The 23,793-nt window shown below is 42.6% G+C and overlaps 1 protein-coding gene across 5 annotated transcripts in view; it reads left to right on the plus strand.

Moving 5' to 3' along the window:
• Positions 1–23,793, plus strand: part of CCDC149 (coiled-coil domain containing 149) — a 441,302-nt gene that overhangs the window by 70,020 nt on the left and 347,489 nt on the right. Inside the window, exon 1 of one of the 5 annotated variants that reach the window (XM_086964020.1) lies at positions 4,511–4,707. The exons of 3 other annotated variants lie outside the window; for them this stretch is intronic. In XM_086964020.1, coding sequence (XP_086820146.1) covers positions 4,594–4,707 — 114 coding nt within the window. In that variant the 5' untranslated portion in view covers positions 4,511–4,593. Of the gene's footprint in view, positions 1–4,510; positions 4,708–23,793 lie in introns of those variants that run through there. One more of the 5 variants, XM_086964018.1, reaches the window with a different exon arrangement.

The raw sequence follows: 23,793 nt of genomic DNA on the forward strand, positions 1-23,793 counted from the left end.
ACACACGAAAGGAACATGATAAGCTCTTACACAAGTGTGTTGCATACTTGCTGTTGCAGGTATCCATTTAAATGTGGCACGGTGTGAGTTTCAGAAAGCCAAACTCAAGTTCTGTAGTCATATCTTTTCTGTTGGGAGAATGACTCCAGATTCAAATCAAGTATGCACCTTGTCATCCACTTCTCCCCCACAAGATGTAACCTCTGGTGCGACAGTCACTGTTCAAGTTATATATACAAGACTTTGCCACTGTTAATACCCCAATGAGAGAATTAACAAAATGTTCGATTTCGATGGTCACGTGAATGTGAACAAAGCTTCCAGAAAATCAATCAGGCAATTGAGATTGCCTTTGAAATGGCATACTTTGATCCGAAATTATAGAAGGGGGTTGTTGTTGATGCACTCCCAGTGGTTTTGTTGCACTCCTTGCCCTGCACACTAGACATCCCAGTATTCCAAAACACATTGTGGCTTATGCTAGCCAGAGTTTGTCATCAATGGAAACTGCTTTTCACAACCTGAAAAATAAAGCTGCGTTGTAGTGTGGCTTCGGAGCATTTTTATGTGTTCCTGTACAGATAGCATTTCACATTTGTCACCGACCACCAAGCACTGCTCACCATTTTCGGCAACCCTAAAGTCAAAATGCCACCTTGCATTGAGAGGTGGGGGTTGCTATTGCAGGAGTATGATTATACGATTGGGCACCAGCCAGGGAAAAGATCAAAATCCTACTGACTACTTTTCACATGTACCATTATTTATGTTAGCTTCATCATGAAATCCAATACCCCTGTTGCCATATCAGTGGAACAAATCATTACTGCCACAAACGCTGACAGAGATTTGCTAATATTTAAAGACATAATTGCACATCAACTGTGGCAAAAATATACTCAACCTCTTCATGATGTCCTTGAATACCAGAAATTAAAAAATGTGCAGAAAGAACTTTGTTACCCAAGAAGGCATCATCTTAAGAGGGTTGAGAATTGTCATACCTGAGAGTGTGAGACAATTAAACTTAGTTTACTTAGGTTGTTCTTGCAGTTTGCGTTTCTCTTGCATTAGTGATATTAAAAATTTATGTAAATATCATAAAGCATTTGAATGAATATATATATATATATATATATATATATACCTGAGAGTCTGAGACAACAAGTTATTGAACTGACCCACGAGGGACATCATGGCGTTGTTGCTTCTTATCAAGCTCTACGGGACTGAGTGTGGTTCCCTCATCTTGATGAAAGAGTTGAAAAAGATTTAAGGGTATGTCATATGTGCAACTGTTTGTCATCCAAAACAACCCTGCATCTGTTAAACAAGTCTGATCCTCCAAAGTATGCATGTATTTTCCCCTTGTGGAAGATCTGTCATCATCTGCTCATGTCAGAGTCACTGAAAGATTAGAAAGTATTTTTGAAGCGTAGGTAGGCCTTGAAAAATCATACAAATGTTACTAGACCTGCAGGTCTAGTGACTTAAATAATCTAATCTACCTAATTATAATGCTTTTGACTCAAACTGGTTTCAAATTATGTGATCCTGTCAAATATGTTGTATTCACTGAGCTGCCATTTTCTTTTTTATCACATGAGAGCACCTGCAAATACACGAGTTCAGCATGTCTACTGTTCACAAAACAATTTTGTTTGATTTAATAGACTAAACATTTGTTCTATATATAATACAAATCTAGCCACATATAGGATACAAGACCACTGACTTGCCTCTTAGTTCATGAACAGCAATGTCATCAGGGCGGGGAAGGAATGGTTCTCAAATCATGTTTAAAAATTATCACTTTTAAGAAATGCATACCTAAAGCATGAAGTTGTCCAACACTCCATTTGCAGTCAGCAGATATTCCATTGAAAGGGCCTCAAACTTTCCCACTGACATGCTACCTACTGATAAAACGGTATAGTGTACAAACAATGTTTAGAAATAGATAGAAATAGAATCTGCAAATATTTGTCATTTGCAATTTACCAAGAAAAGTGTTCTGATTTTTTTGCTCCTACTTAAATCTTTGTTTGCATCACACTTCTGAATTACAAAAAAGTGCTTTCATAATTTCTGATATATTTTTAAATATTTGTACTGTTCATTTATAAGCTGTTTAAATATTGTGTGTTCGAATTTTTTTTACATCTTACAGCCTTTTGTTTCGCAATGATTATCAGATGGATCATTTGATGAGCATCAATTAGTGAAAAGACAAACCGACATTTGACCTCTGACAACTGGATCAAGAAAAGATATATATTTAAAGGCGTCTTTCTTGCAGAACACCTATTCCCTTCCAGTTTAAGTTCACTCGCCAGAACGGACGAGTAGGTCCTATGAACAGCTCAACCTGATAACATCTGACTCGCCAAAGCGAGTGGGTGAGTAGATTTTTCATGGCATCGTAGGGTGTTCCTTCAATTTAGAAATTTGACAATGGCCCGCCTTTCAATAGTCAAGAATTTAAAGAATTTTTCACTCATCTAAATGTCAAGCATCAGAAAATCACACCTCTTTGGCCACAGACAAATAGTGTTGTCGAGAGATTTATGAGCACTCTCAAGAAGACCGCTTAGTGTGCTGTGCTGGAAAAGCTTGAACTCAAACCAGTTCTTCAGTCTACGCTATGTGCATATAGGTCATCTTCCTATTCTACCACAGGTGAAAGCCCTGACACCTTAATGTTCGGGAGAACCATAGGATCCAAATTGCTGCAATGGACCACTGAGAGATCTATTGATATTGATAAACTTTGCACCACTGATTTGTCTCACAAGGCAAAATTAAGACGTATGAGGACAGACGCCGCTGTGCTTGGAGCAATGTGTTAAAAATAGGACCACCATGTTATTGTCAGGCAGAAATGGAAATGCGATTCTGATGCTCTTTTTGATGCTCCGCCACTGAGAGTTGTGACTAGTAAAGGACACATGGTGACTGCTCACTATCCTGGAAAGTCCATTACACAAGGTTTTTCGCACTTCAAGCACCTACCTCGACATTTGCCAACTCCAGATGTCAGAAGTGAGACTTATCCACCTGAAAATCCGAGAGCCTATGGATTGTACTAATGTCTCTGTCAACACAGCCAGTCATGGACACTTCTCTTGTATCTCTGCAGTCTCACATGACCAGATCTGGGTGATTGATTCAAGCACCAAAATGACTTATTGAAGAATTGTGCTGTATGTATGTATGTAAGTATTATTTGTACTTTAAGGGGAGATGTAGTGTCTTGTGAGTAGAGATGAGGGAAGCCTTTGTTTCCTGACGGACTCCGTAGAACAGTGACCTAAGTGCATTGGTGTGGGTGATAGTATTAATGTAGTATGTTCAGTTAACGGTTACACGCTAAAGAATAAAAATAAGTAATAAGATCTGTGTGTGGAGTGATCCTTTTCATGTACCCAGGCTTGGGGGCATGCTACATTCAGTAATTTAAATCCATACTTCCAAGAGCAGTTCATATTCCAAAAATTGCCAGTTAAAATCACAGTAACCCTACTCTGACTTTGTCCATTTAACCCCTTGGCCGCCGCGGCGCTAGGGGGAGGGTGGTCCGCGCTGCACCGCCATGCTCGTGACGGAACCACTCACGAGCCACGAGCGCGATGTGCTTGTGACGGAGTGGTTCCGTCACAGCCCCGCCCGCTCAATAGAACGCCAGCGCAGGCGCGGAATTCCTGCAGCGCTGGTGGGCGGCCGCACCGTGACGTCACCAGCACAGCGTGTCCGTGGTTCGTGACGAAGTGGCTCCGTCACGAGCACTCAAGGGGTTAAGTTGAGGAGAACACGATCTGTTAATAATTAATTCTGTAATGCATCACTGTAAATTGCACACACATCTGGAGCTGTCATTTAACAAAATAATGCATTCTGGGATTTGTAGCTTTGGTTCACTAAATTAGTGCTAATACAAACTACAGTGGGGTTTCCTAAAAAATAAAATGTTTGCAGCGTATACATTTAGCAACAAAAAAAACGAAACAGGAGAAATTCCAGTTTTTGAAATACTGTGTGTATGTATGTTGGTGGGGCTGTTAGTGCGAATGTTGAAGTGGCAAGCCCATGACATAGCTAGCAAGTCTTGGGGGACTGACTCTAGGGTCTGTCCTGGCTTTATTGCCAATATCACTTTCCAAACTGATCTGTTTAAAATAGCTTCTAATGGATTATATTGCACAAAATAAGGTAACGTTCGATATTCACATTATTTCCGGGCAATAGCTGTTGGGTTCTATTCAAAAGCGTCACTTCTTCTGTCACCAAAAAAATGCATTAAAATGTCACACATAACCACACCAAAACATGGAGAGGTAACATACTCAAACTGAAATCCTGGTAGCTATGGAAATGGTTCTTTAATGCCATCGTTAGGAAGACTAGAGGCCATTCAGAGACACCCAGGCGGCCTTTAACGACGAAGAACGAGCGTCTCGCAGGGTGAGCCCCAGCATCTCCCTTCTCCAGTCCCTCCTACAGCTGCGGCACAACGAAGGGGCGGCGCGTGCTAGAGCCTCCGCCCGGAGCGGCGCGCGCCCTCCCGGCTTTCCCCAGGAAAGGAACCCACATCAGATGCGCGCGCCGCCTGTCGTGGAGCCTTGCCAGGCCAGAGGAGACCCGCGCTGCGCAGCAGGGAGTCCCCCCAACATGAAAAGCGGCAGTAACGAGGATGCCCGAGAGTGGGAGGTGAGCTTTCTCTGGGCGCGAGGCGCGCACCTTTGTGAGACGCCCATTGCTGCCTGTGTCTGACTAGCTAGTGTTCGTTACTTCTAGGATCAGTGTGCAGGAAACAGAAAGCACCGGCTAAGTCCTGCATAGGCGCGCGCTCCGGAGCGTCTCTGAGCTGTGGCGTCTCCTGGGTGCGTGTTGTGTCCCTTTTCTATCTCGCTCGTGCCCCTCGCTTGTAATAATCATCATTATGTGCTTGCATTTCTCATGTTGCCAGCAATCAAACGTCTACTGGTTGTTTCCTGGATGGGGAACCATCAACAACCCCCACTTTTCTTTTCTAAACATCCGCTGAAGGACAGTAACATTGTAAACGTATGGTATGTGCAAACAACTCAACACGCAGGTACATTGATGCGGTTTTGCTAAATATAATGGCGTCTCACCGGAAATCTTGTGTTTGAATAAAAGTATTTGGGATTGTATATCTGTTGTCAATGTATTTCTACTTTAAAGCAAGCATTGCAGTTGGTCTCGTAAATCAAAATTAAAAATAGGGTCATATGTTGCGTTCCTGTTATATAGCATTATATAATAAACTTAAAATGTGTGTTTAATTTGAGCGATGTATTTCTACTTCGAAGCAAGCATTGCAGTTGGTCTCGTAAGTAGAAACCAAAAATAGGGTCATAGGCTGCGTTCATATTATATAGCCGTATATATTAAACTTGAAAGGTGTGTTTAATTTGAACGATGCATTTCTACCTTGAAGCGAGCATTGCAAATGGCCTCGTAAGTCAAAATTAAATATAGGGTCATGGGCTGCGTTCGTGTTATATAGCAGTATATATTAAACTTGAAATGTGTGTTTAATTTGAACGAGTAATAACAAGGGAAACTGCTCATGTTCCAATTACTTGTTGATAATCTTCATTAATAAGTTTTGTGTATCATGTTTACACCTGCTCTGTAAATTCCATGAGCAAAATCATTTTATTACTGATAATTTGTGCTGGATATGCCCTTGGTGAGTTTTGCACTACGTTTATTGTTAGTGGATGAAAATGTAAAATGGTGCATATAAATTACTTTAATTCAGAGCCGGCCTTTGCTAAAATAGTGCACTGGGCGGATATAAATTGGGCGCCCTCTATGATGGTAGTGAATGAAATGAGACAGCAGGGGGTCCCTTTTGAGTTCACTGGTCAGCACCTGGATGAGCAGGGACTGGCCCCTGGAAAAAAAAAAACATTCCCAAACATCCTGAGCTCACCTAAATCACCGATATCTTAGCTGCCTCATGCAGATGATGGTTATGTTGATATTTGTCAGTAGCAGTGCTTTAAATGGGCCGGTACTATCCGGTACGGAGTACCAGCACTTTTTTATTTTGAGAGGGAGAGTACCGGCACTTCTCGAGTGCCAAATTACTTTTAATGGGAGAGTACCAGCACTTCTCAGAAACAAGCAGCTTCTCTGTAATAGACTACCTGCACTTCTATTTCTCCATTTCAAACACTGGTCAGTAGAGGCCAAAGGAAGAAGGGAGGGCAAGACAGGGGGCTAAAGGAGGGTTAAAAACATTGCCCGCCATATTATAATGAAGGACTAAAGCTACTTTAAACTGACAAATCAGACAGAAACGATCAGGCAGGGACAAGGCTGGAGCAAGATGAGAAGGGAGCTGTTTTTGGCATAACCTTAAGGCACTCTGCGGCCCTCAGAATATGGGTGCCCTGGGCTCAGCTCGGCCATGACAAAGGCTAGCGCCGCTTCCATTTTAATACTAGGGCACTTTTCGTTAACACATGTGTAAAGCTGGTAGCGAGCAAGGGTACTCTGTGAGCAAGTACTATTTCTGCTCTGCTCCTAATGAGGGCTAGTGCAAAAGAGGTCCTAATTACCACTTGCACCACTACTGTAGTATAAATGCCCTACACGTCGTCTTGGTCCTAATGCTTTCTCTGAGGCGAGTCTTCGCCCTGAAGACTGGCTACTTACTCCCTGGCCACCCAAATATGGACATTTCTTCACTTTTGACTTTTTGACTTTTGACATTTCAGTTTACTCTGAACACTTTATATATCTTAACAGTATAACCAATGCCAATGGAATTATGCATCAGGGGAGGGTCACGTTTTGCGACAGGGCCGAATAAATTATGTGGCAAGAAAAGGCAAAATATGCGGTACTGTGTGGCACATTTTATAATAGTATAACTTCATTAGTTTGTAATTTTTAAACATAGCACTGTCTGAGCATTAGTTGTACCTCATTAATAATAATAATAATAATAAAAGAGTTTATAAAGCGCCTGGTGACGCCATCCCGGCGTCCATTAGTACCATTAACACTCAAATATAGCAATGAGCTATAGAATGGTGACCAGTCAACCTTTGCAACAATACGTGTTGCTGTATTTGTACCAACATTTGAACCGTTTGAGCTAGAAACAGTTTTTTTGTTAAAATCTGCAGATTATGTCGAATATGATAGAATATGTGGCAAATCTACAGTTATGCAAAAATCGGATAATTCCAGTGACCCTGAGTATAACTAAAAAGAAGACAGAACTAGAGCATCATGACTACAAAGGGTATCCACCAGAGGAAACCTTAACTAGATGCGGGAAAACCCAATGTCCTGTGTGTTTTCCTGTATGTAAAGACCAACAATCTTTTTTTTTTTTTTTTTTTTTTTTTTATCCTCATTTGCCTGATCCTCCTCTTATTCAGCCTCCAATTGCCAAGCATTTATTACTCAGAGTGCAGGCCTCCTGCTGCCCCTGATAATGCGATTGGTTGCCCTCGGCAGAGATGGCCTGAAGAGAGGACGGGGTGTGACTCCAACCTTGGTGTTACACCAGTTGAACAACAATCTTTACAAAATTGTAACTCTGGGCCTCAATGATGAAAGCTGTTTTTGATGGAATGTGATTAGCCAGAGAGGTAGAATACTAGGGAGCCTGATGCAGATGAAAGCTAGGAACCCCAGTTAGGGATCTATGCAAGGCTTAAAAGTTGACCAAGCAAGATGCAGGGATAATTGATAACCCTAGGCATCACAATCTATTTGGTTTTAATATAGGAAGGCACTCGGGACATTGGGTTTCCCCATATCTAGATAAGGATTCCTCTGGTGGAGACACTGTAGTCCCGATGGACTCGTCCCATCTACTCTTTGTTGTTGTTCTAACTAGTGGTTTGGGAGGACACAGACAAGCAGCACCCTTATTTCCTCTCTTTGCTTTGATCCCAGATACTGGAATCTCATGTTTTGTGGCTGTTTACAGTATAAATCTAATGTATTTGACATTTACACGTCTCCAAACATCAATTTCATACATCATTCACACATTCAGCACTCCCTCCTATATATACACACTCTTTATTAATTTGTTAAAAAGAAAACCATTTACAATTTAAAACATGTTTGGTTCAAACAATATAAGATGGCCATAATAGATGTTAAAAACGGTGGGATTTAAATTACTAAAAAGTAAACGGATCATTATGGGCTAATAATGTTCTTCTGGAGGAGCTCGCTCTGGTTTTCTGATAGCGTTGTCTATAGCTCGATTGTTGGACCTTTTAACTTGGCCGCCATGCTAAGATGAGGAGGGATGGGTTGTGGATGTGGCTTCTAGTAGTTTTGATGTTTTGTGGACGAATTTCGTTAGCCCAATTTTTTAACTTGGTGTTGTTAGGATTTAGGGCGGCCTGTATTGCTTGGCGGCAAGATCGAACTCCCAACCTCATCCATTGGCCTCGCAGCAATGACCGTCTGGCCGTGGCAATGCAGGGCATACACAAACAATGTGTTCCATTGTTTCGGAATGATAGCCACACAATCTGCATTCAATACTGCTACTTGGCCGGTGCCATTCGGGAAGGTTCTTAAGAAAATGCCAGTCACCTATCCTCAGGGCTAAAATATCTTTTCTTCCAATAAAGTGCGTATGTGCTTAATAAATAGTGCGCCTGGACATCCAGTTTAAAAGTTGAGATTACTGCCCAAGCGTGTTTCCTCATGTTTCACCTTTTGTCCTTAAACTTTCAAGCAGGGCTCAAGTCAAGGTTGGATGCCATCTACCCACTATTTTTACAGGGTAGGCGCGTCTACCCTGCTGCAAAGCTGTCCGCTTTCAGCAGAGTGCCACGTTCCTTTCCTAAATTCACAGAAACATGCAGAATTTGCCACAGATTATTTTCAGACACCGGGACACTTTCAGCAGCACCTGCACTTTGTCTGTTTTTTAGGTCTCGCCTTTTCCATTCTGCAGGAATGGAAAATGGAGCGAATTCTAGTGCTCAAAATACTCGTCAAACGAAGGCTTTTTTTTGTGCGGTTTTCTAAGAGTTCACGTGACCAAACAAGCACGCGCATTAGCCTCCCTCCCTTCCTCCTAATTGCATTTTTTCACGGCCGCCACCACATCAAAGGGCTTCTCCCAGCGTGCGCTCTGCGGCTTCTCCTCCCCTAATTATTCATGGCTGGCCGGCCGTACTTTCAGTTTCCCGGCCGCTCATCTTCTCGCTTGCTACCTCTACACCTTCTCCCCTGTATCTCTCCACTTTATAAACTTCGCTTTTTCACCTTCATTCTTTTCTGTCCCTTTCACTGCACTCTCTCTTACCTTTATTTTTATTCCTTTGTTTCTCTCACTCTCTTTCATGATTCCTCTCTTTTTCTCTCTTCCCCCTCCTTTTCATGCTTCCTCTTCCGTACTTTCAGTTTCCCGGCCGCTCTTGTTTTCCTACCCTTTGTGTCTCCAAGATAACTTGCTATGATAGAAATGCATCGGGATTGATGTAACAATACGTAATTGTTACAACAATGCTTCAAATACAAAACTGCAGTCATATTCCTTGGACCGCTTTAAATGTAAGCACACATTAAATTATGCTGAGGTGTAATACAGCCCCCTACGAGTGAGACGATGTAGTCTCACACAAAGCAACTTTGACAGCTGCGTTACCATACCATACATACCATATTGGCTACCTTCTTTTTAGGGCAGGGAAGGAGGGATACAGGCGAATTCAGATTACAGGAGTGGGCAAGTAAATCAGCGTGAAACAATCAATGGACACACCGATATACACGTACACATAGTAAGGTGTTTTTGAGAAGTCCATTTTTGAGAGAACTGTGCAGTTTACCGTAATGTAGCTATGGTTCTCAAGTGAATGTGAACTGTTTGTGGCTGCAATTACATACAAGGGAAATCAAACCAGCAGAAAACGAGGGGTGGGTAGTACTGGGATAAAAAGTGACCACAGATTTAGATTAATATAATACAGGGCGGCACGAGGGCACCGCGTTGCAGTCAGAGATACCAGGAAACAGTCCTGTAAATTAACGGCGGACAATTTCTACAAAAGGGAAATGTCTTGAATAGACACAACGCATGAAAATGTTGATAGAAGGTCACTTGTCGTCCTCCACAGCCCCACCGTCTCATGTTGCATTCCTGCAAGGAGGGGGGTATCTCTTCTTGTAATTTATAGCGCTTACTACCCGTGTAGCGCTGCGACAAGGAACATTAAGCTTCCAACTATAGGCATAGCGCAGAGGGGCCCCACTGCTTTAGGGGTCCAGCGACCAGCCCATGGCCAATAAATACATCATAAATATGGGAGACTCCCGGACCCTCATTCCGTTCTGCAGAGGGACGCGTCATTTTGCGTCACGCCACTTTCCCCAACAGGGATGTTCAGAGTTAAAGCCAGCCAGGGAGCTGGACTGCTAACCTTTATCATTGTCATGCTAATGCAGGTCGTGAAAAATACCTCAGTGAAGGAGGCTTATCGGGCCCGTCAAGGCATTCCTTCGGCTGAACGCCAGATTCCCCACGAGCATGAAATCCTGCGTGGTGGGCAGAGCTCCGAGGCACTCTGAGCGGTCAATATAAAAGAATGCCAACCGCAGCCAGCATGACTCCACATAAAGCAACGCCCTGCCCGCTCCAGCAGCACTGCAACGATTCCCTGCTCTGGGCTGGAGTGCTACAAGCCCAAGGGGGAGGTGGTGGGGGGTGTCATCTTCAACTTGCTGCAGTAGCAGTAGAGTTCTCGCTAGGCAAGGTCTAAGGGGCACTAACGATTAATACAACACGTCAGCAGCAGATGAGGCAAGTTAAAATGCTACATGTCGTTTTAGCGCGATAGGAAACACTACCGTCTATTGTTGTGATACTGGCATTTGTATTGCGCACATTCTACCACCTTGTGGTACCTTCGGCGGTCCAGAGGTTACCATTGTAGACCGTGAACTGAATCTGCTTTTGATGGCGTGCTACGGTTGCTGATCGCAATCCACAAACATCAGGACCAGACTGTAAATCAACATAAGACTAGGAAAACACTCAAACCAGCACACTGAGGCCACCAAGCAATGGTTGAGCCATTTTAGCCCTCCATGCTTTGAAAATAGCCATTTGCCCTGCAGCCTACTGAGGAAATGCCAGAGTGGGCAGTACAGTCTTTGCAAAGATTTTGCCGAGTTGGTGGGGCTTACACTTGCTTGCATTACTCCTGACTTTCTTCTGGAATGCAGGAGTAAGCCATAAATACAAGGGTAAATCACAGTAAAATCTCAGTGAATTGAAACTTACTCAGTGCATACGGACGTCACTCAGTGCACACAGCCCTAACTCACACTGCACACAGGCCTCACTCAGTGCACACAGCCTTCAATCACACTACATACAGTCCACACTCAGTGCATACTGCACACACTCAGTGCACACTGCCCTAACTCACAGTGCACACAGCACTCACTCAGTGCACACAGCACTCACTCACTCGCACTGCACACAGTGATCACTCACACTGCACACAGGCCTCACTCAGTGCACACAGCCTTCACTCAGTGCACACAGCCCTCACTCACACTGCATACAGTCCGCACTCAGTGCATACTGCACACACTCAGTGCACACTGCCCTAACTCACAGTGCACACAGCACTCCGTCAGGGCACACAGCACTCACTCAGTGCACACAGCCTTCAATCACACTGCATACAGTCCGCACTCAGTGTGTACTGCACACACTCAGTGCACACTGCCCTAACTCACAGTGCACACAGCACTCACTCGCCCTGCACACAGGACTTACTCACACTGCACCCAGGTCTCACTCACACTGCACCCAGGTCTCACTCACACTGCACACAGGCCTCACTCACATTGCACACAGGCCTCACTCACACTGCACAAAGTCTTTGATTGCACTGCATACAGGCCTCACTCAGTGCATACAGCCGTCACTCAGTGCACGCAGCCCTAACTCACACTGTACATAGACTTCACTCACACTACATACAGGCCTCACTCAGTGCACACAGCCTTCAATCACACTGCATACAGTCCGCACTCAGTGCATACTGCACACACTCAGTGCACACTGCCCTAACTCACAGTGCACACAGCACTCACTCAGTGCACACAGCACTCACTCACTCGCACTGCACACAGTGATCACTCACACTGCACACAGGTGTTACTCAGTGCAAACAGCCCTCACTCAGTGCACACAGCCCTCACTCAGTGCACACAGCCCTCACTCACAGTGCACACAGCCCTCACTCACACTGCGCACAGGTCTCACTCACACTGCACATAGGCCTCACTCACACTCCACACAGGCCTCACTCACACTCCACACAGGCCTCACTCACACTCCACACAGGCCTCACTCACAGTGCACACAGCCCTCACTCACACTGCACGCAGCCCTAACTCACACTGTACACAGGCTTCACTCACACTGCACACAGGCCTCACTCAGTGCACACAGCCTTCAATCACACTGCATACAGTCCGCACTCAGTGCATACTGCACACACTCAGTGCACACTGCCCTAACTCACAGTGCACACAGCACTCACTCAGTGCACACAGCACTCACTCACTCGCACTGCACACAGTGATCACTCACACTGCACACAGGTGTTACTCAGTGCACACAGCCCTCACTCAGTGCACACAGCCCTCACTCACACTGCACACAGGCAGCACTCACAGTGCACACAGCCCTCACTCACACTGCGCACAGGCCTCACTCACACTCCACACAGGCCTCACTCACAGTGCACACAGCCCTCACTCACACTGCACACAGCCCTCACTCACACTGCACACAGGCCTCACTCACACTGCACAAAATCTTTGATCGCACTGCATACAGGCCTCACTCAGTGCATACAGCCGTCACTCGGTGCACACAGCCCTAACTCACACTGCACACAGGCTTCACTCACACTGCTCACAGGCCTCACTCAGTGCACACAGCCCTCAATCACACGGCATACAGTCCGCACTCAGTGCACACATCACTCACTCAGTGCACACAGCTCTCACTCGCACTTCACACAGGGATCACTCACACTGCACACAGGCCTCACTCACACTGCACACAGGCCTCACTCAGTGCACACAGCCTTCAATCACACTGCATACAGTCCGCACTCAGTGCATACTGCACACACTCAGTGCACACTGCCCTAACTCACAGTGCACACAGCACTCACTCAGTGCACACAGATCTCACTCGCCCTGCACCCAGGCCTCACTCACACTGCACACAGGCCTCACTCACACTGCACACAGGCCTCACTCACACTGCACTCAGGCCTCACTCACACTGCACTCAGGCCTCACTCAGTGCACACAGCCCTCATCACTCAGCGCAACCACAGCATCACTCAGCGCAACCACAGCATCACTCAGCACCACCACAGCATCACTCAGCACCACCACAGCATCACTGGTTCAAATGTGTTCTCTCAATGTTTCCAGCTTTATTACAAATGTCACAATTTTTTTTAATATTTCACTTCTGTTCTTGGATTTTCGTCACTGAACATAATCTGCACAAAAGTTATTTACAAAAGTTTAAGCTATTGCCATTAAAAATTACAATCACTTTTATTTAAGTATTAATTATTCAAAAAAATTAAAAGCCATTGTTAATTGTAATATCAATACATCTAAGTCACGTCAATACAAAACATGTGACATTACAAATACTAAAAGTGTCACATATGCTAAAGTTAAAAGTATTGGCATTGTAAATCACAAAACATAAATATAAAATGTCATTTACAAAACCAATAGCTCCAACTTTCCTACTGCGAGACCTATTGGCAACACCAGTGCTTGTGTTCTGAGCAGTAATGTGTGGACCAGGGAAATCTTAATGATTTTGGGGGCCCTTGGTCAAACTAATTTTGGGGGCCCCTGTTCAGAATAGCTTTGAACTTATGATCCAATTTTAGCTCTTTCATGTCCACTTAGGCCAGGTCACTGACCGTGCACAGTCATACTTGTTCAAATTCTAAATGTGTTTACATCTAATAGTCAATGATAGAGATGTGTGTTTCCAATATTGTAACACAACAGCAACTCACTAAAATGACTGCAAATAATCTCTGTGATAACCCTCCCATTTCTCATATGTGGGATCCTGTTTTGATTTAAAATATTTTTTATGGATGTTCCACAAAACAAACTCACTTTCTCTGCAAAATGTCTATAATAGACTCTCACACATCACCCACCTAAAAAATAAATTAAAGGAAAATGCTATTTAATCTATTTAAGAATTATTAAAAGTCATCAGGGCAAGACTTTCTGCAGAACAGAGCTGGCTCTTTCAGGGCCCACCCCTGAAAGGCGGGGGCCCTGAGCCCACTTTGCCCATGCCCTAAAACATCTCTGGTGCAGATGGGGGAGAGCCTTAATCACATTCCAGCTTCACCCAAAACAAGTTAAGGTGTCATTAAGCATCCTTTTGTTGGATTATTCTGGCTTGGAGTTATTGGGAACCTCGCACCTAGATGCAATGGAGGGGAAATATAGGCTGAAAAAAGAGAGACCGGGAAATAAAAACTCCCCTTGGGACCAATATTTCACCAACAAGGGGCAATCCACCAATTAACCCCACCATTTTTCAACTAAATAGGGATTACGTTTTTTGAACGGAGGAAGAAGTATCTGAGCCCCATAAAAAACGCAATTAGAGGGCTATAATGACCCCTTTTTAACTCAATATATGGTTTGGGTCGCTTTTGAAATAATTGAAGACCAGCCCAATATAGAAACAACGTGCCACTCGAGGTAGCATATCCTATACTTGAATACTTGAAGATTGAAAGTGACTGTAGTGGTATGAGACCTGATCCCTATCCAGAGAGAGGACCTGATGTGGTGCCACACTTGTCTGGTCACAGTGCTGGACTTATTCTAAGGGGAGATCCCTAAAATGTATAGAAGACTATATCCTTTCCCAGAAGATTGGGGCACATTTAAATTTTTTTTTATAAAAAAACAGACGAATACCTATATGGCACTGCCATTAAGTGATATTTATTTGTTTAATTTTAAATTGACGTGATCTATACCCAAAAGTATTGTCCTAAAGAACGTAGTGTGTATATACCCAAGTCCACTGAAATGCATCAACGCAAATTTAAGCTGAATCTAATTGCAAAGAGGAACTATAGATGAAACATTGTGTTTTCACCAGTTCTCAAGTGTGATGTGAGTTATTGGATCAGCAGTTGTAACAGATTTATGTGTACTGTTTTTGTGGTATCTCCAATTTGATATTTTGATTCACAAAGTTATATGCTTTTATTTATATGTGATTTACTGCGCTAACTTGCCTTGGGTGGGGCTGCAATAGGGTATGTTTTTATTGGGAAATGTTTTTAATTGAGATATGAAACATTCTTTTACTGTGAAAACATGATGTTAAAGAGTTAAGAACACTCATGAGATTCTTTTTAAATTTAAGCTTTGTGTAAAATTTCTTTACTGGCGGTTTACATTAATCCATATTTAGTTAATGAATGGTGCAGTAGAGTGGTTGATTGCACCTTGTTGGTGATATATTGGTTCCAAGGGGAGTTTTTATTTCTCATAAAGGCTCACATTTTCTCTCTTCACAGGTACTTAAGAAAGAAATGCTTTTGTCTGTGTTCAGCCCGTATATATAAGAGATATGCACACACTGCAAGAACGTCAGAAGTGTTTGTTGACCCAATATTGACACAAATAATATAAATACCACTATTTTGTTTTATTTCTTTTATCACGCTTTAGCACTACAATAATGCTAAAGTGATATAAAAGAAGTAAAACAAAATAGGGGTATTTGAATTGTTATGTGTACGTGTGATGTTAAACGCTCGAACACCCTGCATTGGGATGAGAAGTGCCACTACTCATCCCAAAGCAGGGTGTCCGAATGCTTTACATCACATGTACAGATTATACGTTGACAAATGATGTGTGTGTACATCAATTTAAAGGATGTGTTCCATAAAACAGCGAGGATTACAAGTTGTAGTAACCACATGTCCCTCATATCTCACTGTGCTATATTCGAAAGATCACAATTTATGAACTGCAAGTAACAAAAAGATCTGCCTTAAAAGCAGTAACCCACTTACCGATTCACATAAAATAAAAATCTGTCATCTGTGTGTTTCATATTGTGCTTTGCAGCAGACATATTAACCTTCTGTGCTACGTTGAATCAAAACTAGGCCAAGGCAAAACACAGATCTCTTCAGCAAATATGTTATCCTCCATAGTTATCATACCATTATTATTATTCCCTGATATTTAGCTGGCACACAAAGATCTCTGGAGCAGGTGCCTTAACCCCATAAGATATTTTAAAATACAGATATTGCAAACAATTAAGGGCAACAGATTTACTGCCACATTTCTCCTTGTTGCCAATGTCTTTGTGGCAGAGATTAAAAAAAGAAAATGCATAAGTTGAGGCCCTGGTTTTGCATCGGGGGTTGCGTCAATATTATGGCACAACCCCAGTACAAATGCTAATTTGTTAAATATTGTAATGCGCTCAAATGTACTCATAATAGAACTGCTAAAAAATCTGTGAGATCGTAATACCTATGTAATTTCCTGTGAGGTCATGGGTTGTAGTGCCACTTCCAGTGATGTCACATGTGGTGATGTTACTTCCTGTGATGTCACCTGCAGTGATGTCATAACCATTCTGCCTAACTTGGTGAGTCTACATACTTCTTGTGTTAGGACCTGGGCCCTGCTTACAAGGATACAGCACTTCAGTGTTTACAGGCCAGTGTCTGTGTAGCAAAACAGGAGATCTTCTCCTGCAGTTAACTGAGGCTAAATTGACCAGAACTGTCTAAACCCATATGATGACCTCTATAAAAGAGTAGTGAGTAAACGGTCTCGGGATTAACCAGTATAACATTGCCTCCTCGCTGCTTATACTTCAAAAAGACTTTTTCAAAACAGGCAAATACATCATTGCAACAATAAATTCATTTTCCTGACTTTAATTAATAAAACACTTCACTCCTGATGTGGGTGTAAAGCATTATATCCCTGGTGTAGGTGTAGGCAGGTCACCAATAGTGGCTGCAAACTGAACGTCTTCTTTTTGCCCTCGACTGTCATTTTACGATGAAACCTATGTACTAAAATATCACATAGCAAAATATTCATTTAAAGAGGAATTTAATTAGGCAGGTCAGAATTTGGGTCCCCTGTGAATAGCTGCAGATTCAAGGATGGAGGCATGTAAGGGGCAGCAGGCCATCATCCCTGCTTTTGATTTTCTAAATAGGGAGTTAGAAACATTGCGATTTTAAACACCTGTCTGGCGGCTATGTCCGTATCCAGACAGGAGAAGGTAGAGGGTTAGGGAAGGAACGAAAACTGGAGCAAGAAGAGACAGGACAATAGAATGAAGTATAGGGATGGAGGGATATTTTTAGGGGAGCAGGCCATCACCTCAAGTTATACATTTGTCTTTGCAGTTTGATCATTCAAACCCATGATGTCATAGCAGTAACAAGAGAGCATCAGGTAGTGAACTTCAAAGCACAAATCAAACAACAAAGTCTCAGGGTGTACCTCTATATTGCATTTAAGGGGTCTATTTTATTCCTTCCAAAAACAGTCGAGATCTACATGCGATAACATATACATCTGCTTTTTGTTCCCGCCTACAAGTGATCCACAAAGACTACAAGGTCTTTGCGGATCACTTGTAGTTTCCATATTTTTGGTTGTGTCATCAGTATATGTTACTCTCCATTTGAAGTGCTTCAGAGTTGTGTCCTTGAATGATTGATTGATTGAGGTCAAGGTCTCTGATGGTAATCTTCTCAATGCCACCCAGTCTGGTTTTCAGGCTGTTAATGACATCCTTGCTGGAATCTGGCATGATCTCCACATTCCTCCTCTTGGCCTCCATTGCTTCCACTTTTGCATCTACCTCAAATCTACCTATTTCTTTAGAAGAGAGTTCAGTGCCCCCATCATGTCTTTCTGTCTTTTCACAGAGCAGTAACCATGTCACTTGCCTCTAAATTCGCAGTTCTTTGTTCTTTGGCTTTTTAGTTGAAGAAGTCAGGTTTAATCTTTGTGTGTGCCTTTCCCACCATTGCGATGACTGTCTCTGAACAAAATTACTTGGGGGGATGTAGCACTTGAATTGTCAAAAAAAATTAACACAGATCTAAAACTAACCTCTTGAAAGTCGCTACTGGGACATGTGAAGGATGAAACCACATAGGAATATTCAGACGGGGCACTTTTACTAACCAAGAGGACGGTGGCATTGAGAAGTAGTAGAGTGCGTGGTCAAATTATGAAAGACTTGGTCAAAGATCCAATTTTCAGAATGACAAAGTTGAGGCAAATATCTCCTTGCTCCCCTGAACATCCTGACCTAAAGATGTCTGGTACCTGTTGAAGAAGTATCTAGCAAACCTGGAAGATGGGAACTGTGATAGTAAGCCAAATGGATAGGACAAAAAGGGAGGATGATGGAACAGATGGAAATCAATGCCACATTGAACAATATTCCTGTATTACATTATTGTTGTAACTTTGTGTGCAATGATTTTGAAGCAGCATGATGGTGCCTTTAATTGACTGCCTCACCAGTTTCTTGTTGTGTGAATGAGAACATTCTAAAAATGAATGTCTCTGCACCACAGTCTCTCAGCTTTCTAGGGACTCAGTCGAGCATATGATGAGTGTTGCCTCACTCTGCCATCCGCACCCCCACCCACTGCTGCCTTGATTCCTCAAAGCTCAGAACAGGCCAACAATCAAGGCCCCCCGTGAAGCCAGTGTCGAAGTCAACCCAATGGCCATCATGAAGACTCTTTCACAGATTGAACTTGAGTTCTCCATCTCACTATTGGCTCTGGACATTCCACCATCATGCTGAATCAGTGGTACTGCTAGACTTGCGCTCAACTCTCTGGAGGTTCAATCCTCCTCTGCAGCTACATCAGCGTCTGAGCCCATTGCCAAGGGCTCAAAATGCATCTTGGGGCCAGAGCCCCAGAGGAGAAAGTCCACCTTCTCTTCTCCTAGCCTTTACCTGCAGAACGTTTTTTTTAAAAACAAACAATGTCCATTAAAGGGACAGGTGCTTCTTTAAAAACATGCTTCCTGTTTTGCGGCACCTTAGGAAGAGCAACAGCCCAATATCCCTTTAGCCTGCCTGGCATAATATCGACAGCTGTTTTGCAAATTGCAGAACTTGCAACTGCAGAACACCTTTTACTTGAGAGGCTATATTGTTCACTTACTTTTAAACAGGGAAAACTGTGTGTAACCTAGGGGAAAGCCTCTTCTTGACCAGATCTCTTTAACATTCTACATGGTATTTATTCTAAGCCCTTTAACCCTTTAAGTGCTGCGAACGTCCAACGGTCGTCGTGTACACTACCTCGCTAGTGCTGTGCACGACCGTTGGACGTCCGAATCCCGTTAGCGCGATCGAACGTCCGCACTGGGGCGGAATGTTCGACGCGCTAAATGGGTTAATGATGGCTTGTTTGTTTTAAAAGATTGACGGATAATGAGGTAAACTTGTTCTGAGTTTGATGTTCAAATTACAACAATTTCTCGAAGTCCGGTACTTTTATAATGCACTGTAAATGCCTTAGCGTCTAACTATAATAGCCAATTCAATAAATCATTGTGAGAATCCATCACTCCATCTATTTTCAGTTCCCCCTCAGAACTTCACTGAATACAGTTTTGCGACTGAACTACTTACTTCATGTATCAGGCTTCCTCTTGTTTGGATGCCTTGTACATTTCATTCTTTCGTTCTCTGATATGATATATACATTATATAAACTTTTCTGGACATAGTCTCAATCACATTCCAACAACGTTCATTATCACAAAAGGGGCTCTGCAACCTCAGTGCCTGCCAACGTATGGAATCCTGATAGTTCACCTGGGTGCTAGTTCTATTAGTGTTGACCTTACAACCTGCAGCACCTAATCTGAGGCAGGTAGTGTGGTTCACTGAAACACAATTTTGGGTCTCAGAAAGCTGGGGCCTCTCTCAGGATAAGCCCGAGATCTCTCTCAGGATGAGCATGAGATCTACTCTGCAACTTCAGGGTCAATAGGATGCAGGACGTTAAGGAGACTGTATACACATTGATGACTCCAAACAAAAGGGAAGGTGAGGAAATAGTTGAAAAATCAACTAAAGGGGTTAATGTAACAATAAATGTAGAACACGAAGAAGGCCCCCTCATGTCAATGCAAGCATCAGCAGAAAGAAGTGTACAGATGTACGTATTAAAGGACAAATACAGGCCTAAGCCTGTCTGCAATTGTAGAATAGAAAAGCAGTGCAAAATGGAATCAGGTCCTGGGGAGAGGGAAGTAGACACAAGCTTCAGTAGAATAGAGAAATATAATTAGACACAGCAGAAATGGAAAGTTACAGGTCCGCATTGCGAGAACAAGTCTCTGAGAAAATATGTAGATAAAGTAGCACAGAAACGCAGGATAGGTGGGAGATTAGGCCTTGTAGAATAGTAAACTTGTAGGGAATTGAGCATTGCTAGGTTTGAAACCAATAAGCCAAGGACAACTGGTAGCACAGTAGTAGTACAGAAATGTAACGAAGTCGCACGAGTCGCATTTCATAATCGTGTGATTAGCTTGTTTTTTTGCAGAAAGTATTACTTCTTGATATGACGTTGTGCGTAAGCAAACGTATTATTGAAAATGCAAATAAATTACATATTTGCGCTCACAAATGTGTAAAAGAAACTGGCTGCCACATTGTAAATAGAAGTTTAGATTCCAGATCCACAGAGCTGACTGACCTTTTGCTCGCTTTATATGAACTTTATACTATAGTGCCTACAAAAGTCGTGTCGTCTTTCTTTCATCTGGCAACAGCTCCATCTGTTTTCAGTTGCCCCTCAGAACTTCACTGAATACAACTTTGCGACTGAACTACCTACTTACGTGTAGTAGACTTCCTCTAGTTTGGATGCCCTGTACATTTCATGCTCTTGCTATCTGATATGATATATACATTACTTAAACTTTTCTGGACCTACTCTCGATCACATTCCTACAACATTCATTCATTCTTCACTCTGTTTCACCTAAATGTTGTTAGTCACATAAGGAAAAGGGGCTCTGTTATCTCCTTGCTGCCAACATGTGGAATCCCGATAGTTCTCCTGGGTTCTAGTTATTTTAGTGTTGACCTTACAACCTGCAGCGCTCAAACTGAAGCAGGTAATGTGGTCCACTGAAACACCATTTTTGGTCTCAGGAAGCTGGGGCCTCTCTCAGTACAAGTTGAGATCTACTCTGCATCTTCAGGGTCAATGACATAATAGGATGCAGCTTCTGCAATACCACTCTCAACCTTCAACTTGTAAATCCCAACTCCTATCAGGGTGATCTATGTCTGTGAGCTGACTAATATTCTCCTTTACCTGAGCATCAGCTCTAACATTCCAGTAATGGCATCTGAAGAGGCTTTTGTTCTGGCTGATACAGGAAACTTTTGCACAACAGTACACATACATACACATCGTATAAAAGCATCGTGAAACGTACTAATGAAGAGTGAAAAAACCAATGTGGTTCTTCATGCATTTTTGTTTGTCCAGGCTGGAAACATATTGCAGTGTACGAGCATCTACTCTGACAAATTGTCATTCTCATCAAGTATTTGAATTATGAACCTTGCGGGAGCTATACACATTTCTGCACCCATCCAGTGCAATATTAGATTGAATTTGATCCGTGGTGTTGGCTTCTTTCACTAAGTCTTTTGATCAAACCAGAAGTACAACCTCCTTCTGCTAGCCTCGATGTTAAAGCAATAAAGCACTTAGATTATCTGTGTTGGCTCATAATCTATCTTTGATCATACAGTTGTCTAGGAAGCACACGAAATATGGATTCTTAAAACATATTTATTCTTCTAGATAATTCTAACAAACATCATGTTTGGGAAACCGCATGCACTGAGCCAAAGAAAACAGCAATGCAGCCAGTGGAGCTGGACACTGCCATAATTTGCCTCATAAATTAAAATGCTACTGTGAAGTTCTCCATGTCCCACAGCACAGCTCAGCTCTGTAATTATTTGAAGGATCCTTTTTTTTCATTTCAAATAACTAATGCTCTAAAAAAAGTATCCATAATGCGCAATGGGTCTTTTCCCAACACTATCTGCAGTTCTATAAAATTTTCCCAACCCCATGCATTGCACCCAACTTTGCCCACAAAGACCAAATTACTACCAACACCCTTTCAACCATACTCTAGAAGGGCTCTTAATAAACTATACACAACGAGTAGCTAAGTACTCAAGTAGTCAAAAAATAGCTTGAGGCCTTGCAGTATTCATCTAAAGCCCTATGTAAATACCGATCCAATATTCTGACCTGTGTACTCTCATAAGGTACTTGCACCAACGCATATTTGTTACTTCTTTTTACGTTATTATAAATGTAAGCTTTAGTGAGGTTTCATTACCCCCTCGTTTACATCTGTCAGCCTAAGTGCAGCCAAATCCCAGGGAACAATTTTAACAAGCATTGGCAAAGCCCATTGTTCTTACTTTTATTTTAATTAAAGTGCTTATTATTTGAGAGCCAGTTTTGCTTGTAGGATTTTTTGGGTTCTTGAGTGTGTAAATGTGAAACTGAGTCAGGGTAGATGAAAGAAGGGATGATGAGCAACTGGATGCATGAAATTGAACTTGATATGTATTGTTAGAGCACGATGGGAATTCGGCAACCTATACTTGAAGTCTTCATATTTACTGTAAACTAGATTAATTACTGCCTATTGTATTTTTTATGGTGCAGATGCAATTGTCCATACTTAATTTCTGTATACTGTAAATTAAGTGCAGTAGCAGTTTTGGAGTGGCAGCTGAGTGGGATTTGAACTTCTTTGTTACAAATCCGAAAATCTCTTTACTCCTTATGCTTTTAGATCTTCTCAAGATTTTTCAGGCATCATAGAAGTATGCTGGTTTTTGCATGTGAAAAATTTGGCGATGGTGCGGGTACGTTTGAATTTAATTCTGGCTTCAACTGGAGAAGTCATGAAAAATAGGTGTGATGTGGTAGAATTTCTTGGCTTCAGAAACTAGTCTTTCAGGAGAGTTCATTAAAGGTTCATGGGAAGCAAGGCTTACTTGTGGACGCTTGCCTGGATTGAGCTGCTATGAAATGGCAGCATGCTGATGGAACTTTGGACTACTCTGCAAACGTCTTAAGGGCAGAGCAGGCATTTTATTTGTTCCCAGATGTAAACAAGCTTCCTTCAGGTTTGGAAAAGCCACCATTGATATTCTGTAAACGCAGGACTTCAGGCTGATAAGTGCATAGCACTTGAAAAATTGTGTCACACTGTCTTGAAAACTAGAACTTACCTTCTTCACTGAACCCACCCAGTGCCTCTTCATGTTGAAATGTTTATCTGACAGAAAATTAGGAAATAGCCAGCTGGCCCATCGTACTTATCGTTCTACTCATTCTGTGTTTTTTTCTTTGTTCTGTTGTTTAAGCTGTGTAACTTGTCCTCAATGCAGATAGCCACACAAGCCTCTGTTGAGGGCTGGACGCAGCAGTTGTTTTTTAGGTTTTGCCTGCACAGTGCTTGTGAAATCTATTGTATTTAATATAAATCTTTAAAGAGGCTTACAATCTTGTCAGTATGCACCAGCTGTAGCCACCACTCCGCCACCACACACTCCAGTACATCCAGCAACCATTGATGGGCAGA

The sequence above is a fragment of the Lissotriton vulgaris genome, chromosome 3_2, assembly GCF_964263255.1.
Source record: "Lissotriton vulgaris chromosome 3_2, aLisVul1.2, whole genome shotgun sequence".
Classification (NCBI taxonomy): Eukaryota; Metazoa; Chordata; class Amphibia; order Caudata; family Salamandridae; genus Lissotriton; species Lissotriton vulgaris.